This window comes from Taurulus bubalis (genome assembly GCF_910589615.1).
Source record: "Taurulus bubalis genome assembly, chromosome: 9".
Classification (NCBI taxonomy): domain Eukaryota; kingdom Metazoa; phylum Chordata; class Actinopteri; order Perciformes; family Cottidae; genus Taurulus; species Taurulus bubalis.
In genome coordinates, this window is record NC_136597.1 from 7814409 (window position 1) to 7837291 (window position 22883).

General features: G+C 42.0%; 1 protein-coding gene across 1 annotated transcript; it reads right to left on the reverse strand.

Moving 5' to 3' along the window:
• Positions 1 to 10580: 10580 nt before the first annotated feature.
• mlycd (malonyl-CoA decarboxylase) lies at positions 10581 to 20975 on the reverse strand (the record flags this gene model as incomplete). The annotated part of the gene is made up of 5 exons (XM_079224118.1): positions 10581 to 11653; positions 15463 to 15615; positions 16043 to 16199; positions 16673 to 16785; positions 20427 to 20975. 5 exons carry the CDS (start codon positions 20973 to 20975, stop codon positions 11108 to 11110), a joined length of 1518 nt encoding a protein of 505 aa, XP_079080244.1. The 3' UTR covers positions 10581 to 11107.
• Between the last annotated feature and the right edge of the window lie 1908 nt (positions 20976 to 22883).

Here is a 22883-nt window from a genome sequence, read left to right on the forward strand (position 1 = left end):
CATTAATGTTCCTTTGGTCTTCTATTTCAAGGCTGCGCAGATACTCTAATGCCTGTCTGTGTGTGTCTGTGTATTTTGTCATTCTTAAAAATTGAGAGAAAAAATGCATAAAAAGCTACTGTGTGTGTGTGTGTGTGTGTGTGTGTGTGTGTGTGTGTGTGTGTGTGTGTGTGTGTGTGAGAGAGAGAGAGAGGGATTGTAATAAGAAAATTAAAAAGAAAATGTAAAAGCCCCTAAGATGTCTCGACAACAGTTCTTAATCTGCTATTTCAAACCACCTACAAAGACGTTTTCAGACACATCAAAGTGAAAACACAAAAATGTTCAAACCACATGTAGCGTAGCATCTATATAAGTAAAATAAATATCCAGTACTTAACAATACCCTCGGGACCACAGCCTGCATAACAAGGGCTTGTTAGCATGCTGAATTATTTAAAAGTTGAAGTTTTGTGTAGGGCTTTTATGGAAGAGAGGTTGTTGTCTTTTTTATAAGAAAAATGTAGTGCCATAATTTGTATTGCATCAGGTATGTGGCAGCAGAATCATGAATAATTTGATACTTCCCTGACAGCAGTGGACTATAAGGCTACCTCAAGGTCCCGCCTGTTCAGGATAAAATCAGAGAGAAGTACGGTATGTGGCAGACCTCTTGGTGGAGGCATTTGTGCACCGTGATGCTGTTGTGTAGCGGATTTTTGTATTTTACTAAAGTGCAGTGAAGGGTTCATTGATACACCATTTATTTAATGACTGCCGTTTGGTCAACACATATCTGTGAGAATAAGCAAATTTACAGGATGCACTGACACATTGAACACATGTCTCATACGCACCTCAGCTGTGGTCACCATTATTGCTGTTTTATTGTTGTGTCAAAGAAATGAAAATTCCAAACCATGCTCTGTTTAGTCACCATTTAGCATTGATGCGACACTGCAATGCTCCCTTCGTCCCTCAATTCCAAACAACAGAGGCCATCTGTGTAAACACTAATCACTAATTAGCCGTAATAAAAAGCATGATTTGCTCACCTCAGCATCTGCCACAGTGGACAATGTGTCTCCCGGTCTTTAACACCGAGTCACAGCCACAAGCGACATCCCCATCCAGAGGTTGAGCTGTGGATCTGTACAGCTCCATTTGAGAGGTTTTCTTCACTGCCTACTAAAGGACTATAAATAAAGAATGTCAAAGAATGAAAGTATAATCATTTGGGAAGTTTACTGAAGTTCTGCAACGGGTCTGAGCCAGAGATACATTCCCTTCCTCTCTCTCACTGCTGCACACTTCATCATCTGATTAATCCGATTCGGCTAGCTCAGGTTTATGCCTCTTCCCAGTCATAAATTAGCCTTCTGTGTCACTCATCAGGTATACCGGCATGTCCAGCTCCACCTGGGATGACTCCCTACTGGGGCGGGCCCAGGCACCCTCCCGCAGGGAGTTCTGACAGGATACTGCTCCGGCCTCGGTTGGCTAAGTCTCCTCCGGATGAAGTAGCTGGAGTGGTAAGTGTATCACATGGACAGATTGGTCCGTTTTTCTCATCTTATGTGCAGGTTACAGGATTCAGCAGTGATCATGAGTGCACGAAATAGGCCACGTGCCCTCTAGTATGGAATACTGGTGGGGGGTTTCCATCCACATGTGTGTACTTATTGTGCGCTGCTGATGAATGTTGGCACACGCTGTGTGGTTTCATGATGTATGAGGCTTTAAATTCCTCTTTTTCCTCCCCGAACAAGCCTGGAGAAGCATACAAGTGTGGTTGCTCTTGGCTACCTGAGCTGCATATTAGCACTCAGCGGGGCACAGCTGCTGGATGGACGCCTTCTGCTCTCGCCTCCAAAATCCTCCACCAGCACAGTCTTGATGTCCATATAATTAGTGCCAACAGTTTCCTTAAATTGGAAATTTAGATATGTTTCCATGCAGCCAATTAACATGCATGTGGACGGATGCTATTGGTGCCATTGTTATGGAGGAAGATGTGCCTTCCAGCAGATCCCTCTTGATTAAGAGAAAACCTTCATGAAAATACCAATGGTAAGATTCCAAAAAAGAAAAATGTGGGTTTTTCTGTTTTCTTTTTCCACATGCAAGGGTTAGGTGCAGCTGAGATCGGATCAGCCCACAAAAAAAAAACTGACAATGTGATGCAAAGCATGTGATTGGTTAAATAAGAGACCTGGGGGGCATCCTCTTCCAAACATAAAAATAAATTGGTTGTCATATAGAGTATAAATTAACAACATTCACCACTAATGTCTAAGATATATTAGTTTTAGTTGGTGATCTACACTGCAATACCAATGCAATATGTGCAATATTTCAATGGCATCCTATAATGCTTCTCTCATTCATCATTTGCTTGTTAAACTAGGGAATAACTTTCATCCTACATACGTGTGTGTGTGTGTGTGTGTGTGTGTGTGTGTGTGTGTGTCTGTCTGTCTGTGTCTTTCGAGCAACCAAGGTCTTCACAGGCACAACTTGAGCTCTTAGCAACAGCTTGCTCTGACCTCCGGTGATTTTAGTTGTTCTTTCTGTGCATCGTGTTAGTTGCATTTGTTTGTTCATGGAGAACCTTGAGGCATGCCTGTCATCAGGGTCTTTGTTGAATCCTGGCACTGTGCCAGCCTGTCAAGATTCACCCGGACACCTCACCACGAATGAAAGGCTCCTTGATATCATTCATAAACACCGTGGTCAAAAACATGCAGAGAGGCAGAGGGAGACGAAGGCAAAAAGCCGAGAAGAAAAAGCGAACAGATGCTTGACGGTGAATAAGCAGCAGTGTTGAGTGCAACACATGAGCTCCGCTGAATCCATCCATCTGTCTCCTTCTCTCTCTACTGGTATTGATTTAATCAAGTTCCCACCAACACTCGACTTCCATATGTGTGTGAGAGTATGTGTTGGTGGAGCTCCACCGGACACTTTGCATACGGAGTGAGCGAACAGGGATTTCATTAACTGTAAAAGGCTGAGTTTATAGTGATCGATGGCCCTGCTCATCGGTCACCTGGAGTGGCCCGACTGACCGCAGCATCGAGATGGATGAAGAGATCAGACTGGAGAAAGAAGGGAGTGGCTGAGATTGAGTGGAAATAGAGAGGACGAGGGTGTTTGTGTTGATGAAAGTTAGGGTGAAAAGGAAGAAAGAGACAGATGAGGAATAATGGATTACATTGACCTCACAACCCTTTTCTGCACAGGGGAATAACACATAAATACTGCATTGACTGGTATTACTTTTCTACTCTACTACCTTTTTTACAGTTATGTCGAAGTTAGTGTGGTGAGGCTTTCCCGATGATCAGCAGTGTAATGTAAAAGTCTAACACTAATGTTAAATGATAAAGAGCATTGTCAGTCTCATCCTCCATTACTGGTGATCACACAGAGTGGTCCGGTCCAGTCCAGGTGTCTACACTATACAGCAAACCCAGATCGTTCCAAGTTCACAATCTAAACCAAATATGATCCAAAAGTTGAGTGTTCATAAGCATGTACACATTATTCTCAGTCATTTCACTGTAGGAAAATCAACAACTTGCAGATTCTTGAAAATTGCCAGAGACAGGTAATCCATCACCTGAACATTTTGTCGCGTTTTTCCTTTTTTTTGCCTAACTTGTGCTATGATTCGCTGGAAATACAAATCAACTCAGCTTTCTGACGGCATGCAGTATCAGAGCGTGACCCCTGAGTAATTGAATAGCATGAATACCTGTGTATGAAAGTTTCCATGTGGAAAGTATTCTTTTTGTCGGCACGCTGCCTCGACAAAGAAGTCTCTCAGTAGGGAGGATCTCAGATTATGTGAAAACAGCAGAGGGTAAGCAGGCTCCTAATGCTGTTATGATGTTACTATCCAGCTTCCTAAAGACACAGCAAGGCCAATTAACCTTCCTCATTACCACAGCTACAGGCCTTCCGCTCCAAAGGATAGGAGCGGGAGGGGGAACAGGATGTGGGAGTGGCGGACGGGTGTGGGTGCCGGAGTGGGATTTTGATGGGTGGCAGTGCAGTAGAGGGAAGGAATAAATCAGCAGAATGAAAATAAGAAAACGCAATTTGTCACACCATTGTCGGCTTCCGCTCTCCCCGCTCTCTCCTGTTGCAAGAGGAGCATGGATTCACGAGGCGAGGCTCGGGTGTCAGCCCAGCTGCTGCATCTATTTAAATGAGACTCACAGCTTCATGAAGTGCGACCACGTATCCTTTCAATATGCAGCTCTGGGTGAAGGCGAGGTAGACACAGAGTCGACACAGAGAGAGTGAGCTGATCTGAGGGAGGGAAATGGAGGAAAGCGATTTTTGGAAGATAACTCTGCAGATGCATGAGCGAGACTGAAAGTGTAGAGGAGGTCTACAGGCTTAATGGGTCTCTGGGATGCACGCAGTGACTGTAAAAGACAAACCGTGTTGACAGGAAAAGCCATTGACTCATTACTCAGCTTGTCAGTGGAAGAGAGGAAAAGTAAGAAGAAAAGTCTCTCTCTTTCTCTCTCTCGGCATGTGTTGTATATTTCATCAAATAAAGGAATATTTTAAAAAGACAAGCTGAAATCCATTAAAAATGAATTACGAGGTTTTGACTATATGGAGTATAAATATCACACCTGTGAGCTTTTAATGAAACATTGATGAGTAGCATGACTTCATGAAATTATCCTAAAATATTCTTTAACGAATATGAATAAGAGACAAGGGATTCTGATCTTTTTTGGCTTTCAAGAGACTCATAATTAATAATATAATATCTTCTGGAGCTGTGAAGGAGCTTAGTCAAGTCTGAGCAGGAAAAAACACCTGTGATGTCATCAGGGTCATCAGAGTTCGGGCTTGATGACTATATGTAAATAAAAGAAATCCTGTGTTACAAACTTTAAAAGATGTGGGCACCAGGCAGAGATGGAAAGTTACAGCGTGGGATACAATGTTTTTGGAGGTTCACTACTATTAAAAGTCAGAATATCTTTTCCTCTGCTGCATAATTTTCACGATTCTTTTATTTTTTAGCCACACTTGCGGCAGGCTCAGCCTGTCAGTCAGTCCACTTGATCGCTTTGGTCCAGACCGAAATATGGATGGATTTGCCAATAATAATTTTGTGCAGACATGGTTCCCAAGGATGAATCGTTATAGCGTTGGTGATACCCTGACTTTTCATCATGTGTCATCATCACAGGTTGACATTTGTGATTCGTGTGATGTCTCGACAGCTATTGGATGGATTTTCATGAAAGTTGGTGCAGAAATGTATGTACCTCTCAAGATGAGTTGTAATAACTTTAGTTATTCCTTAACAACAATTTATTAGAACATTCATCTGGTCAAAGAGTCAGTTTTTTAAATACTGTATGACCAAATATCTGCAAAACAAATGACATTCCCATCAGCCTCAGCTGAGCTTTGAGTTGAGTGCTTATTACCTATAACCTTAGTGTGCTCACCACCAAAATAAGATGTAAACATACTGAACATGTTATCTGCTGGATATTCGCATATTTTAGGTCAAAGCACCAATGTGTTCGGTACAGCCCCTGACACGGCTGTAGAACCTTTAATGTAGTTTGTTGTAATCATTTCTGCGTACAGTATGCAACTACATGAAGTAGTTGGTGCTTTGGTTACATTGTGGGATACCATAAATCTGTAATGACAAGAAGAAAAGAAGGTTGACAATATTTCTCCAAAATACTGACCAACGACTGTCATTGTGTTGTAAATTGCAAATATTACATCTTGATTTTCTTCAAGATGGTTTTCTACTCAGGATTCTTCAATTAAACTTTGCCTAAAGAAGACACAGCAAGTACAACCAATTTGTCAGAGCATCTGCTTTGTTAAACCTCTCAACATCTGGTTTGTCTCCCAACTGTCAAAAGTTTGAGAAATGTGACTCATGCACAGTAGGGGGCACTTTATATTAGCAGCAAGATCGACAGACATGCGTTTCCAGAGATTTGCAGGTGGTCCAGATATCGAGGGCAGAGAATGAAGAGAAGGAAGGGCAAATGAAGGGTGGTTTGTGAGTGATCATCACCTCTGCGTCCCAATCTGTTTACCTGATCAATGAACTCAGTCACAGAGCCAACTGAGTACGTTATGCTCTCTAACTTCTGTTCCAGGTTTTCTGAAACACAGTCTCTCACAGAGGAACTGCTAGAATCAGTGGACAGTTAGTGTGTGCTTGTATGTATGCATGCATGTGTGCGCATGAGAGGGACGCAGACAGGGAGAGAGAGCTTTCACACTCATTTCAATCTGTCTGGCAGCTGTATCATGCCTGGAGTGGCTTTCACCCTCGGGTGATGTCACCACTACCTCCGTCTGTTTACCTATTTTTCATTCAATAACCTAATCTGATTCAAGACGTCAGGTCAGCTAATACTGACTAATTGCAATGGATGAAGAGGGGGAAGGGGAAGCGGAAAATGCCATCAGCAAGCCAAATTAGTTTTAATTACAGCCTATAACCAGATATAGCAGATCTGTCAATCTCCAACTCGCTCCGCAACTGGGACAGAATGGGTGGTTAGGATGAGCTGAAAGGAATGACAGCCATAACAGAGGAAATAAAGGAAAGGAAGGTATGCCAGAAGAGAGGGAGAGGTACGGGAATTAAGAAAAGCAAGCAAGGTGGTGTGTGTGTGTGTGTGTGTGTGTGTGTGTGTGTTCAGTGTCTGACAATTCACTCTGAGTGAAACTCTGCTGCCCTCTAAAGGTTACATCTTGCAACAAAAAAAATTGGGGAGATACAATAGGCAGCGTGTATCCCTGCAAGAGTGTGTGGCTATGCACATGTGGAACGTGTGTGTGTGCGTGCGTGCGTGTGCGTGCGTGTGCATGTGTGTGAGTCCTGATTGCTTGTAAATCCGTGAAGTCCTTTGAAGACATACCAAGGGATTGGATGGGCTGTGAGTGCAGGGTCGGGTTACCAAGGGGCGGAGAAGGTGGAGAATGGTGATGATCTGAGGTGAGAAGCATGAAGGAGGGCCAGCGACAGCAACCAGGAAGAATGAATTAACACACTTGGATGAACTGTCCACACACACACACACACACACATAAATGGCCTGCAGGTAAAACCAGCCTTTGGGAAGTTTTTCCCCCCGCTCCCTTCAGTTTTAACTGAAAATCGCACTTTCCACACATCATCACTTACCTGCAAACACTGCTGTGAATAGACCACACAATGACATTTAGAAAATGTGTGCAAAAGTCCTCATCATAAAAAATGACTCAAGCCGAAGAAGCGGGATGCATTGATTTCCCTCAAATGTCAGGAGAAAGTGTTACAATAAAATGCCACACCCTATAAAATTTCAGCGGACACATCCTTCAACCTGAGCGTATGCCCTAAAAAAACCCACACATCAGCAAGTGCATTGACTTTGTGAGCCACATAAAGAAACTTTCATATTAACACACCATATACACTTTACTGACTTTGCTTTACTGAAAAGTAGGTTGGTCGGTAGTTAGTGATACGAGTTGTATTTAACATTTACCATTAATATAGAGAATTGTCCAACTGTCACCATTAACACGCTCACTTTTATTTATTTTTTTTAATTTTTTTTAGGATGTCACATACTTTTGATCACCAATCAGTATTTTGGCAACATTTAAATTAAAATATGATGTCAGGTTGTTGTTTTTTGACTACTGTTAATCAAATCCCACAACACCCACATAATCCTGATGAAACAGATTAGCATTTTTGAGGGTTAAATACTTATTAACAAAATCAAAGGATGTTTTTTTCCCTCAAGCTTTATCTTTGATTGTTGCTCATTTAGTCATAATTCTTTAATGTTACAAAACACATTTACTTGTGGCTGAGGTTCAGTGGATTTTGTATTGCAATAAAAAGTAGCAATTAATCTTGTTCTCAGTACTTGGCAAAGGTCACGGCGACTGTATGCTGGCTGCAACAACAAGGTGATATTCCAAGAAAATGCAGCTGACACGGAAGGTTCAGTAAGAATTTTTCCATCGTGTTTGCATCTAAAAAATGTGTTACATTCTTATGTTTTGTCGTCCTTTGTGACATTTCTTTCATGCCATATTTGCCTTTGAGGACGCCGCCAGTCGAATTAATCTGGTTTGGCACGTTTGTGCTCTCCCCGTTTTCCTCGGCGATCACAGGGAATGTTGGACTGCGTCGGAATGAGTTTGCTTGTGTTCTGTGCCAACGTTTATTCTCTATACCAATTAATACATTCAAGTGCTTCAGTGAAATGACGTGTGATTCCATCATTTCATTTGGGACAAACTCACGGCCACATTTTCCTAAACTTGAACAATAATTACATGAAAACTGTGCTAGCTATCAAAAAATGCCCAGTTGGGCAAATAAACTCCAGACTTCATTCATTTCTCTACAATAAATTACGGCGAGTCACTGTGGGCACAAAGATGAATGTTTTTTTGCTCTCTTCAGTCCGAAACCCCAGTCAAGTGAATGGGACAATTTCTCGCCGTTTTTCGCACTTTTCGGGAAAATGGCCAGTCGAATCTCTTAGAAAAGTCATAGCACACGATTCCCGATCAGGCTGCACGTTTTGATGATTTTTTTTTTACGCATGTGCTGGCAACGCTGTGGGAGGAGATACGCGTCAAAGTTTTTGTGGGACTATGATGATTATTATTATTATTATAATTATTATTAAGCCCGAGCAATACTATGAAGTGCGCTTTGCTGCAGGGGTCTATGACCCTGCAGCTGAAGCCACACTTAATTAACTGTTTGAGTGTTTTTTGGAATACCGCTTTGCTGTTACACACTTTCTGTTTTTGTATTATTGCCAACTTTCTAATACATTGAAGTGTTCATCAGAGTTTACCAGTGTTACGATCCACTTCAAAAGTTGTGCTTTAAACTTGCCGTGAGGATGAAGACAAAAGGCTTTTATATCTCAGACCTTATCCGAGTGCACTAGAACATGGAAATGTCACGGCCACCACTCTGCCATCCCTCTCTGGCTGTTCTGGCCACTCTGATCTGTAAAAAATGGATTAGCTCCATTTGTAAGGCAATTTCCTCCAAATGAGAGACAAGAAATGAAATACACCACCGACACGCACACATGCACTCCCCATCTTCAAAAATAAATAAATAATTGGATCGTCTGAATTACAGTTATTTTTAGATGAGGCATGAATTTCCTAAGCAGACAGTATCTAATCAATTGTAATCAGGTCTTCTGCTGCTTTTTTGGAAAGTATTGGCTCGAAGACATGTCAGACAATCGGAGCAGTAAAATATTAAACTTGGCTGTGAATCCATTATCAACATGTGCTGGGCTGGAAATGTGACAAACTGCAAACTCATTAGATACAAATGAAGACTGGGCTAAGTACACACTACGCCAATATGAAAACCGCCAGTGATCAGAATATGCGCCAGGACATTTGTCTACAAAAAGCTTGGACATGGCTCTCCAATTTTACTGCCATTTGATTACAGATCACACTTTGAAGTCATTATTCAGATTCCATTTTTGAATTAGCTCCATTTAACGCATGAAAAGTGTCCCCGTGCTCGTAAGCATCAACAGAAGAGGCTGGTTTTACGTCATTCAGTGGGACCCCATGCGTCCATAAATCATATTTCAGTGCTGAAACAGCTCTGTGTGAGCTCTTTGTCTTCTCACTTTTCCAATGGGAAACACCTGACTGACTACTATCAAAAAGTAATTACTTTCGCTGTACGACATAATATACTTAAAAAAAGTTAATTTAAAAAGCTGCTGGACTTCCAACCCAAAGCGCTCAGTGCGGTCGCTGCCATTGGTCGTTTCTCGGTCACGGTTACTCCAAACGCGGCAGCAGCGAGCGTGGCATATCTCATGGTTGTTTCCCTGGTAACCCATATAAGTGTGCACCATACGCCACTGAGGTGGCGTGACAGTATCGCTCTCTTGTGTGTCCCCACGCACACACAGAAGTACGCGCCAATATCTCCAGAGACACTCATAGCGTCTGTCAAGGGCATCCTTTAAACAACTGTCCTTTTTACTCTCCTCCCCCTTCCTTCACAACTGAACGCCATCAATCTAACCATTTACTTTAACTTTATTTCCCACTCCATTAGTTTCTAGGACACAGAGCAGCACAGGGAGGAGAAAAAATAGGGGTGGGGTTGGGGGGGCTACAGATGGTGTGAAAAAAAAAAAACTAAAAGAAAGTTTGGCTCCTTGGAGAGAGAAAATGTAATTTCACAGTCAACTTGCTGTGATATATTATTTCACAACAATGGAGTGTGGACTGAGATGAGCCCTGCTTGGCACCTGTACAGAGACGTTAGAACATCAGCGATGGCTCTTTGGAGACGTCGGTGGTGTGTGTGTGTGTGTGTGTGTGTGTGTGTGTGTGTGTGTGTCTGAGAAGGCAAAATTATATTTAAAACAAAAATTAAGTCATGTGAATGAAGCACCAAAAGGGTCCAGTCCAGTCGACGAAGGAAAAAAAAGAAAGATACTGTGTTGTTTCAAGTTATGCAAAATGAAAAAATTCTACTTATTGATTTCATGCCTTTAATATATTGAGCTTTAGTAGGAATGAGCAGGTGTATATAACTACTATTTAAATCCTCTGCAAGAAAAAAAAAAGAAAGACACAATCCGACTCTCTCTCATTAATCAACGCATTTGCAGTGAGACAGTTCAGCCAAATGAAAGAATCTAAACGTCATTTATTCCAGTAGCTGCACTCCCTCGTTGCTTTGGTTTCACCATTACACACACTGTTATCCAAGAACATGGCAAAGCATTGATAGATGCCTCGTGCTTTACTAGCTACAGTCTCTCAGCCTGAGAGCCACTTACACAATATCAAACAGCTTCAACCAGAGGCAGGAAGCCTAACTTATGCACTACATGCAGACGACGGGATGAGAGCCGTCGCGTGAGAAATGTTTCAATTCAAGAATAATATCGGCTGACGTCCATTCAGTGGTGCCTCTGAAGCAGTTTTAACAATATGCCAAATGTCATATCATTAAGTTCGCCAGTTAACATATACTGACGGTATCAAGTGCCATCTAACCGCACAGATTTGTATTTGTGTGTTCGTCCTCGTCTCTTTCTCACAGTTTGCTGCTCTTCTGAAACTGGGACACCAGCCCCAGGACCTGCTCCGACGCCGTGATGACCTTGTTCTGCAGGTAAAGGGCGCTGTTTTTAGACGTCTCGTTCAGGAAGTACCGATAGTTCACCATGATCCCGCAGGAGTTTGCCACGCCCCTGGGGCTGGTGTCGGCGCTCCAGTTGAGCCGCCACATGGTGGCGCCGTTTTGCAGGTGGAAGTTGCCCACTGGGTTGAGAGCGTAGCCTCGCCTCTTCTCCCCGTAGAGGTACCAGGCACAGAGGCGCATCAGGGCGGGCTCCAGGACGCGCGTCAGGCGCTCAGAACGCATCCACTCACTGGTGGCGATCAGCTTGCGGAGGGCCTCGATGGCCGTAGACCCCGGGGCCGAGTCGGTGGCCTGCTCCACCTCCTTCCACTCCTGCTCAGAAAGGAGGTCAGAGCCGCAGCCTTCCTTCTTGTACTGGCTGAGCAGACCCTGGAGCCAGGAGGAGAAGCCCGGGATCGGAGACAGGCTGGAGAACTGGGCCATGTGAGGGAACTCGCTCTGGAAGACATGAGGAGAAGGGGAGGGCATCATGATGAAAAAGTTTGATTATGTTTCAGTAACAAGACGGTGCAGCATCCGTGTGTCAGAGCAGCACTTTCTCAGATTTTGGAGCGTTTTTTTTTATAACTGAAACTGAAGATCAGGAATACATTTTTCAGTCAGATCAGTCAGATAATTGAGAAGCAGAACTGAAGTAGGAATATGACAGTGCTAGCTCAGGCTTATACTGAGCTAACTAATGTGTGTGTGTGTGTATATCTATATATATATATAAACAAACACAATCTGCCTTTTTGGATATATATGCGCACACACACACACACACACACACACACACACACACACACACACACACACACACACACACACACACACACACACACACACACACACACACACACACACACACACACACACACACACACACACTTTTCAAGTTCCTTTCTATGTAAAATGTTCCCAAAAGAATTTGTCTTATTGTACTTTTATTAATATTATTTTCTGAAACATTCAGGAGCAATGTTACTTTAGCGTGTAGCCCAATCGGTGTTAAATATGGAGCGGGTCTCTAAGGACCTAATATAAAAAGGTATGCAGTAATGTTTGGCAAAACATTCATGCATTTATAAGGGTTAAAAATATTCTTTTTTAAATCCCCTATTTTGAAACACAAAGCAGGAAAATTGCTTCATCTTGTTTTAACCAGCTTGAAGAGAAGAAAACAAAAGTGAAAGCTGAGAAAGGAATGAGAAGACACAGTAAGACACAGTAATGGTGTAAAAAACAGACGAGAGGCAGCAGAGATTTGATCTTCACGAGAAGGCAGGGGCACACGCTTTGCAACGGTGGAAATAAGGGAGATGAACGCTCCGCCTCGGTGTCACAAAACAAAACAACATTTTTTTTGTTTGCGCTCAGTCTGCAGCCTTCAGTTCCTCAGACAGGGACGGCATTACAAATCAACTCCACTGCTTCACGACCCTGCCTTGCTGATGGAGATGGATGATCCCCTCTCGCTCCCTCTTATTCTATCTCCTCAGTCCCCTGCACTCTCACCTTTAATACCTGTCCTCTTCCCTCACTCGCCTCTCCACCATGTCTCGACCACACAACACCCGCCCACACATCTCACGAGTCCCCCCGCCCCTTTTCTCGGCCCATCACTCGGGCGTCTGGGTTGATAAGTGACTGAGCGATGTGGCAGGCAGACGAGTGAAAGTCGCTGCAGATAAAAGTGGAAGTGTCAGACAACTCCTGGAGGGACTCGCTGCTTTGTGACATTGTTTTCTTTTCATCATCCTTGATTTGGCCCTCCCTTCACTTCAGGATCATGCCTTCTCACTTTCGACGCTCGGCCGACTCTCCCCTTATGTTTCTTCTTACTTTTACTGTATCATGAGCTTGCCCTCTTCACTCCGACTTCTACTTTTAAGTACTGGGTGCTCCCAAGGTACTGAGGATGAGGAGGACGGAAAAGAGGGTCGTGGAAATAAGGTGAAAAGGGAACAGGGAGGAAAGGCTACAGAGAAAAAGGAGCAGCAGTGCCAGACATGTGCTCGAGGGGCCAATCTACAAAGACAAGCAAGACCTCCTCCCGGTTTCAGGGTTAGAGCATTGTGTTCACACTGCTAGGGTCTTGGGTTTGACTCCCACTACGGACATAATTAATTGCACTAATGGAGCGCTTTGGATGAAAGCGTACAGAAAAAGGAAAGGAAGACACATTGAAAAGTACAGCATCCAAACAGTATTTTATACTGCGTTACAAAGCCCAAATCCAGTATCTTACAAACACAATCTGCTTTTTTGGAATCCGTTGTACAATGTTAACAATTCTTATGCTATAGAAATGTATTATTTTATTCTCTTTTTATCTGGCTCTGGCTTGGTACCAAGAGAAAGCTCGCTAGTGAAATAGCCAGCGAAAACTAAATTTACTGTGATTTTTTATTTATCACTAGCTGTTAACAATAAATTAAAAATATCAACTTTAACGAATCGCCAACTTGGTATTTCATTTTATTATTCAACATTACTAGCAGTTAGGCAACAGCAGCTATATAATATCTGCTAATGGAGTGAAAACGTAACTAAAGCTAACATTTCTAGCAGAAACAAACTAAACATTTTCAGCCGAAAAGCAATGCAGTTTGGTGAGGTTAATACTTTGATTTCAATAGAAAGATGAAAAGCGAATGGACAGACCCAGCAACACTAAATATAACCTACTATATATGTAGGGTAGTATAGAGAAGCTACAAAGTCAAACTTGTTTTAGATGAATATTTTTGCATTAGAAAGACAACAAAGACGACGGGAGAAGGAGCAAAGGTGGCAAAGGCAGTGAACAACACTCCCGGACTGTAAGGCTGTTGCAGCAACATAACCTACTTTCCACTCCGACACAAATAGTCCCTCATGCTAAAGCAGAAAATGCAACATCTGCTGAGCTCACAGAACCGCATGCTGCCATGAATAAAAAAAGCTTGCACCAATCAAAAAAGCTTCATTGTTTTAATTACTAAAGTGGGAGCAGCTTAAAGCTTTGAAACCTTTTTTTTTAAACGAGGATACACTGAAAAGCGCTACTTATCTGTTGGAGTAGCTTCTGATGTTCCTTTCAATCATCCAATCGTTTACCAAGAGCTTGTTGGAGTAGCCTGACGTGAAGGGCTCTTCTTCGCTTATTGACAGGGATGGATGAGATTTCATTACTGCCCGTCTAGTGTATAAAGTCCTGCCAGTGTATACGCAATCATGTGTGTATAAGCAAGTGCTAGAACAAGCGGGATATTTATGATTGAGCACTGGAACTCAAATAAAAACTTTTGAAAAGCAATCAAACAAAAAAATCTGGCCTGGCACAGCTACCTTTCTCACTGGAATAACGCTGTGCCAGCTGTGCCGCACCTGAAGGCCACCGTAAAGCCTTTTAATCGAATTCAGCGTGCGATTCATACAGAGTGAAACCCTGTGGAGGAGAATAACACCACTCTTTGCTACTACACCATAGGGGAGGAGGAATTAACACCTGTATCCATGCACTGTAAATGATAATGTTTTATGTAGCTTTAACGGGAAAGGCTGGTGCAAAAGCTCCATTAATAAGACGATGTGCTTCATAGTTATTGTATTTAGATAACCTCGCCTTCTCTGTGATCTTGTGTTTTACCAAAGCCAAGTCTTTTTAGGAATTTTTATATTTTTAATAGTATTTTACAATGGCTAAGCTTTAATTTTATGGTGTTTTTCTTTTGTAAAATATATCTTTTGAAAATATTGCAATCAAATTAGGTAATATACGATACAGGAACATTATCAGAACATCGCAACATTATTACAGAGCACTGTATGCCAAAACCACCAGACCCAGGAACAGCTTCTTTCCACTGGTCGTCACTCTGATGATCAATTATTCAGACACCTCCATCTGCACTATTCTGACTACTCTGTTGTCTTTTTTTATATTTATCTTGTTTATTGTACAGAATATGTATATATGTAGGACGAGAGCAACGTGTAACCGGAGTCAAATTCCATGTATGTGTACACACACACACACACACACACATACACGTACATGGCCAATAAAGCTGATTTTGAAATAAAATGGTAATTCCCACAAAGATGACAAAATGTACAGTTCATGCGGAGGCCGGGGTTTGAAACGATGGGGAGCGAGAACCATTTTTGAAAACTTTAATTTGAATAATCAAATGCTGCAACATCCCATTCTCGTTCCACAGCCACGGTTCTTTGCCCTGACCTTTGTACTACATCACATCCCACGCCCCACTCGCACTCACCTGAAGCTCTCGGACCACCTTCTTGATGAGGTAGTTGCCCAGCTCCACCCCCTGAAGGCCAGCCTGGGTGGAGGAGATGGAGTAGAAGATGGCTGCATTTATCTTATTCACATCCTCCTGGGAGTCAAGCGTGGCGAACTCGCGGACGATACTCTGTGAGAAAACAGACATTTCTGTCGAGTCACACAGGCTAATTGTGCATCACTCATCCAGATACGAGCCCTATTCTCAGTGTGGCTGCATAGCAGCGACCAGTGCAGGAGTCTCCCGTAGCTATGCCAGAGCTGCTGGAGCCAAACTGTGGATGTCGTTGCGGTACGGAATATTCTCAAATTGCAGAGTTGTCAAAAGCACCTTTTCCTCACTGTAAATACCAAGTAAAGGAAGTCAGCGCTGTAGAGGCTTCTCCCAGAGGGGTTGTGCAGTTTAAAAGGTCTCTGTATTGTTTTTCACACAGCAATAATCCATTTGTCAGCTTAGAAGAGGAACAAAGTAGTAAATCCTAGATGTTTAACTATCCCCCAAGGTGTGGTAAAGTGAGACAAACCATTATAACAGCCTGCAGCTATTGCTATCTGACCTGAATGTTATCAGAGATGTCTTCAGTGAGGGCCACGTGGAGTACAACCAGCGGTTCTCCTGGCATGGCGGCGTGGGTGAAGGCATAACAGCGGCGGTACGGCCCAACTCTGCACTTCAGGTCCGTCCAGTTCCTTATAGGGTGCACTGCCTCATACCTGGGCAGAGGGCTGACAGTTAGTCTTTCAGTTTTCAATTAACCGTTCACTAAGTCCCGCCCTCTCTAGCTACTGTTGCTATACCTGTCAAGCTCTCCATTTTGTACAGTACATCAGCTCGTTTTGCACATGGAAAAACTGTTGCTGGCAGATTTGAGGAGTTAGTTTTAAATCCGCCTCTGCATAACGTTGTAATGTTTCAAGCTGAAGCAGACAGTGTAAAGCTCTGGTTGCATCTTACATTTCTTCCATGTGTAATTCTAGAAAACCCTGTTTGGTTCAACCTACAAAAATATCCCTGCACCACTACACTACATCTGTTACGCTATGATTGGATAATCACTGTTCAGGGGAGGGGTTTAGCAAACGGTCAATTTGCATTGCTGTGCTGTATGGTTGTATTGTATGAGAAGAGACTGCGATGAAATGAAGGAGGGAAAGACAGACGTATGAGAGAGCATGAATGGCCTTACTGGCTGATCCTCTGCAGGATCTCACAGGGGGACTGCCAGGTGATTCTCTCCAGTCGGAGCAGACCTACAGAGAACCACTCAGACAGCAAGCTCTTCAGCGTGCCGTTCAGGTCCTGGGAGAGCAAACAAGTTGAGGGTTTAGAATGAACATCCACATCCAGCAGACAATTCAAAATACACCACATTCTTTCCTTTGTTGAGCAGCTCAGCAGCCAGTCTATCAGGAAAACCAACGCTGATTGGTGCATTTCTATTTGGTAATAGGAACTATATATTGTAAAAAATAAAACCCTTGTATGCAGATAAATCATATATGAGTATGGAACAGAATGCTAGGATCTCTACGACAATGAGCACTGTGGTTTTGCTTTGGAGGATTTTTTTTGTCATTCTTGTCTATCTTATAAAGGAGAAACGCCAGAAAATTAATTTGTAGAAATTACAACTTTTATAGGACAATTAAAAGAGATGGAGAAACACAACTGAACAGCTTTATAGACATTTTATTGAGAGAACTTACAAGCGCTATCTTTTTGACTGGCTTCCAAGTTGCTCAAGTTTGTCTGTCGGCAATAAACAATTCCAGACTGCTATCTTACACACGGCCCTCGGGGTGTTTGTATGCTGTTTGAATGTTTTCACATTATGAGTAGTGATTTGTTTGAGCTCGCAATGGGTGTGAGGAGGTACTTCAATAAACAACTTGCCATTTCAAAGCAGGCCTGTCCTCCCGCAAAGGTCAGACTTCATTTAAAGCAAATCTCTTGCAAACACACAAACAAGCCGACACGGTGCACACACACACACACACACACACACACTCATAAACACCAAGCCCATAAACACCGCTTATATTGGCTATTCCTTTAGACGTCTTCTCTCCGGGCTTACTTTAATGCCAGCTTGTCAGTCATAATAATGGCTATTACAAACAAGCTCAAGTCATGATGTAAAAGCCACTGGCTGAAATTCTCAATAAAAAAACAAAACTAACTAAATTTGAAAGTCTGCCCCTCATATGTGCATTAGGCCCTGCATTATTCATCTCTATGGTTCAGAGTTCTCAGGCTGGAAAATTCTCTTGAATGAGGAGCAAATCAAAAGTTTGAAAGTTTAGCAAGACACATAACTTGTGTGGAGGTGTGTGTGTGTGTGTGTATTTGTGTTCCTCTAACCTCACAAACTGCCAGAGGTGAAATAATCTATAAAATGGCCGGTAATCCCAGCCCAGCATTTCTGTGGAAAACGCATCACATAAACAACCCTTGAGAGTGCGGCCGCTGCCTTGGGTAGCCAATTCTCTCCCACACAAAAGGAAGGCCAGACTGAGATGTGTATTCCATTGACCTAGCAGAAGATGAAGTCTTTTGAAATGGAAGGGCATTGGAAGCCCGGGGTAAGGAGAGACACGCAAGAAGGGAGGGAAGGGAAAAGACACTCCTGCACTCCATTAGAAAGAAAATAAAGCAATACTTTTTGACACTGGAGCAGTATAAATGCAGTGAGGCTCTGATGTTGCGAGCTGATACAGCCTCTGTTACCTTGAGCTGCAGTTATATTGTGATTATACAGAGCGATGGATACTGCAGCGCCTGGAAGGAACAGTCTGTCTATCCTAGGCCAAACGACCACCGACTGCCAAAGTGTTTACAGGTCAAACTCAGAGTGCGCAATACTTTTACTCCAGTAGGCTGTATGCCACTTGTCAGCCCGGCAGTGCGTCTGGGGGGGAAAAATAGCCTCACTTATACTCTGTGAAATCCCGAGGAGCCAACTAAACCAATGTCTCAGACTTGTCTTCACATCTTTCATCCACTCAGTTTGTGGACAGATGAACAAGAATGCAAACTGTTATGGACAGCAAGTTTTGCTCTCCCCTGGTATGCACTTACTATCAATACATGTACTAAAAGCTTCATTTGATCATGACCTTTTCACATTTTTAGCTCAATCAATTCCGGCCACAACAAGAAAAGATTGCTGTGCACCCCCAAGACCAAGGTGGCCGGCACTCAGTACGAGTACACTGTAGGTAGCCTAGACCTTTTTAAAGATACAAAAGGTCTCAGTAGGCCTGGGTTATTGAGAATAAATGCATCTGAACCACATCTCAACAGGAATGAAATAGGTATTGAGCTGCAGAGAAGAGGCCAGACGTCCTCTAGCGATGCTGCATTCAGGGTCTTTGTAAATCATATCAAGCTCCATTCCAAAACCAAACAAAACATAAACATTTATCTCAACGTTGATAGAAAGCTTTTTTCACACAATCCTCAATCAGTATAGATGGTTGGTTTTCCTTCTTAGTAGATCTACATCTATACACACTACAGGGGCTACTGCGTATACTGATTTTTTTTATAAAATATCTGCTCAGGGCCTTTGACACAAAAATAGCAATTATCCAGCCTGCTAACTACTGTTAACAGGCCATATATATATATATACATATACATATATATATACATATACATATATATATATATATATATATATATATATATATATATATATATATATACACATATACATATACATATATACACACACACAAACACAGCTTCATGCAGCATCACCTCAGTATGATCCCAACTTAGACATACAGCCAACATCAAGAACAGAGTTTTGTAACCTTTGTCAAGCTGAAAAATGAATTGATTCCAAAAGAAATCTGGTTTAATCTTGTAGGCAACTAAAAACCGCTGAAAGAAAGTAGATAGAAATACAGGCGTTGAGGGGCTTCAACTACAAGCTGCACTGAATTCATGGTTGCAAAAGAGTCGGCCTGTCAAATGACTCTATTCACTGAGTGAGTGAGCATCTATTAATAGCAAAACATCTACTGCACATTTCCTTTTTTTAACTTTGTATCCAGTTGTGTTTTGGGGAAGAAAAAAAATCAAGGCAGGTCTTATATGAGATTAAACTCCAGAGTTCGATTTTGAATTCTTGAACAAACCCGCTCAAAAGAACATGAATTTGTGACAGCAGACCTGCCATCTGAAATATATTCCACTCTTGATCCAAGGTGCGCATGAAAACTCCTACACTCAAGTGCTGGACTGAATTATAAAATTGTAATTATATTTGACTGAACATGAACATGAATAAGTGAATAATAAGACTCCAAAGGGTAGCTTCATAAATTACAAAAATAAGTTGCCAAAGATATGCTATTAAGGGGACAAAGAGCGTGGGGGCCATGTATGTGTGACGTAATGGAACACGTTTATTCATGTTTTTTTTTCAATTGATATTTGCTTTAAAGAAATAATTTAGCATATTGATTACATGTTTGATTTATATTCAGCAAACAGAAGCTCTTGATGTATAGAATGACATTTTAGTATAGGCTCTATTTTAACACCAGAGCATTCGAGTAGGTGGATCAGCCCTAAAATTGAGCTTGGCACTGTCTTGTGCCAAAAAGCTTGGTATTATATATTTGTAAAAACGCCCTAAGCAATAAGGAAATACAAAATAAAAATACATCTGATTTAGTTCCCCCAGTTTGATTAGGAAGGTAATCTGGGACAAAGGTCGTTGCCACAAGCTGTGAGGAAATGTGAGCCGTTGTGCCTCAGTGAGGGGGTGAGTTGTGTAATCAGCTATACTCAGCCCATTGCTAATGCTGTTAAAACATATCACACACACACTGTCTCTACATGACCTGTTCAGACCAGAGACGTCAAAACGCGAAAAGCACAGCTTGGCTCTTGCGAGCATCCGTAGATGATGTAAACAAATTAATTACCCTTATGTGCGGGGTCTCGCTAGCTTTGGAAGAGATTATTTCAAGCACGTCGGCTCGGAGGTCCACCAGAAATTTCACCCCCCCTTCGACCCTGCTTATATGGTTAAGCAACTGTTTGTAACGGGGAGTCAAGCCGTATCGCAGCCGATCTTCAACTTGCAGAATAGTCGCCAAGTCTCGTAGCTGAGTGTCCAACAGCCTCAACGCGAGCTCCGAGACGCCCTTGTGGTCTACTCCGAAGTCCTGCGACAGCTTCGTTAGGAAGCCGAGTTTGTTTTCCGAGTCGAGACTTCCGTAAAAGTGCATGAACTCCAAGCTGTTTGACTCGGGGGGAGGCGGGTATTTGTCTCTCGTTTCGTACGTGGGTAACGGTGCAACGACCCTCGCCAGTATCTCCTCCATGCCCGTGACACCACCGCCACGAATTGGGGTCGAGTACCAACGGCAGACGTTGACGTCCGAGGCCTTCAGCGCTGCTTGGATGACAGCCCGGCTTTGCCAGCACCGCACGCTGCTTCGAAAAGCCCAGTTGGTAGGACGGAATATCATGCTCAGCTTTCTGGACGGGACCCGCGACCAGTGAAGAGGCAGGAGAGAACCGCTTCCGGGTCTCTTAAAGAGACAGTACAGCTGGCACGACCACACGCCAGAAGGTTCATCGCAGGTAGTTTGACAGGTAAAAACCCTCGTGTGCAAGAGGTCAAATCCACAGACTCAGAATGAAGCGATTCGACTACATATCTAAAACTGAAGGTGTAACAATTTGCATATAAAAAAAATAAAAAACCACAATGTGCAATGGCAATTACCCCAATATGGCCGTCAACTGAATCTCCTTCATTAGAAAAAAACACAGTTGGTTGGAAAGTCCCTTTTACATTCTGTATAGCCAATACAGTTTATGACATTACTTCTATTCATGTAACACATTAATATATCCTCTCCTTTTATTTTCATTAGTCAGAAATATAATCAATACTACACTTGTTTTAACAGCTGTTACTTCAAACATGTTGGTCAGTTTTCCATATTTTGTGTCTTTAGCAACTTAATGTGTTTTTATTTTGACTAATTTTCTCATACTGATAACAGAGTTGATTAGTTCAATAATGGATACAACTTCTTTGTTTATTTGGAAAATATATTCATAAATCAGACCCATACCTTGTATTAATCAAATACTTCGTTGGGGTTTTGTGGAATAAAGACTTGTTTCTAAATTTGATTTTGTTTTTTTTCGTGTGCACATGAATTCTTGTTTATGTTTTGTTTATTTTGACGTGTTTTATTGTAAGATCAGTAACCTCCAAATTATACAACAAATCACAATTTAGTCACCATAATATTAAAATCTAAACATCTGCAGACAGCCTATGTGCAATCATTTATTTACAAACCAATGACCATTTAATCTGTTATAAAGAGTACCCAGAAGTAGGGAATCGAGAGAGAATTGTTGTATTTTTTGTTTGTTTTTTATAATCTGTAGCTATGAAACAAATATCAGTCTGCTTAAAAGAAGGATAATAATAAACACATTTAACTTATTGGAAAGAAAGGTCTGTTCTCAGATCAGGCAAATAGATTTTCAAGAATGTCTTCTGATTCCACAATTAAGCATTATGTTCTTATCGTCATACTGAGACCCCAAATCATATTTGCGTATGGCAGCTGCCACAATAGGAACACAGGCTATATACATTACAGCACTTGTATTGTTGTATATTTCATCGTACATTATTTTAAAGACCAACATGATGGGAAAAAGGCTTCTCAGCATCACATAGTTCCCTTACTTTGGGACATATGTTTAAGTCAAAGTCAGTTTTATTTGTCACTTCTTCTATTTGTGCAAACATACAGAAGATTTGAAATTGTGTTTCTCTTCTGTCTGACATAAAGTGGATAGTGCAAAAACAGTTACAAGTTAAAAAAGAGCATAACATATATACAACATAAATAAACAACATAAATTAGCAAACTATATAAGTGTGCGTTATAGCAGCAGAGGACATGAAAAAGGGACAAGAAGAAAATGCCCACTAACCATTGAGGCCTTGCCATCATTGTATTTGTATGTTATCACTGTATTTGATTGAGAAGAACTGTGAGTATAGACTATTGCATTTTTTCTTCCCAGGTCACCAAGGTTATGTTCAGCATCAGTCTACCTGCTGGGCAGCTATGTTTGTATTGGTCTGAGGTTTTTGGCTCAAGGTTTGCTCCCCATCATCTACAGCCACTGTGCAATTCTTTCTGGATTAAATTGAATATACAGGGAAGTATACTGCACCGACAACCTTCTTCAGTCCGCCATAGGGGACCGACATACCCTGTATTATTGCTTCTGTCTACAGTACTTTCCCACTAATTCAAAGCCTCCTCTACCAGAATCCATCATTTCAATTTAGTTTATTTTGTATAGCCCAAAATCACAAATTTGCCTCGGAGGGCTTT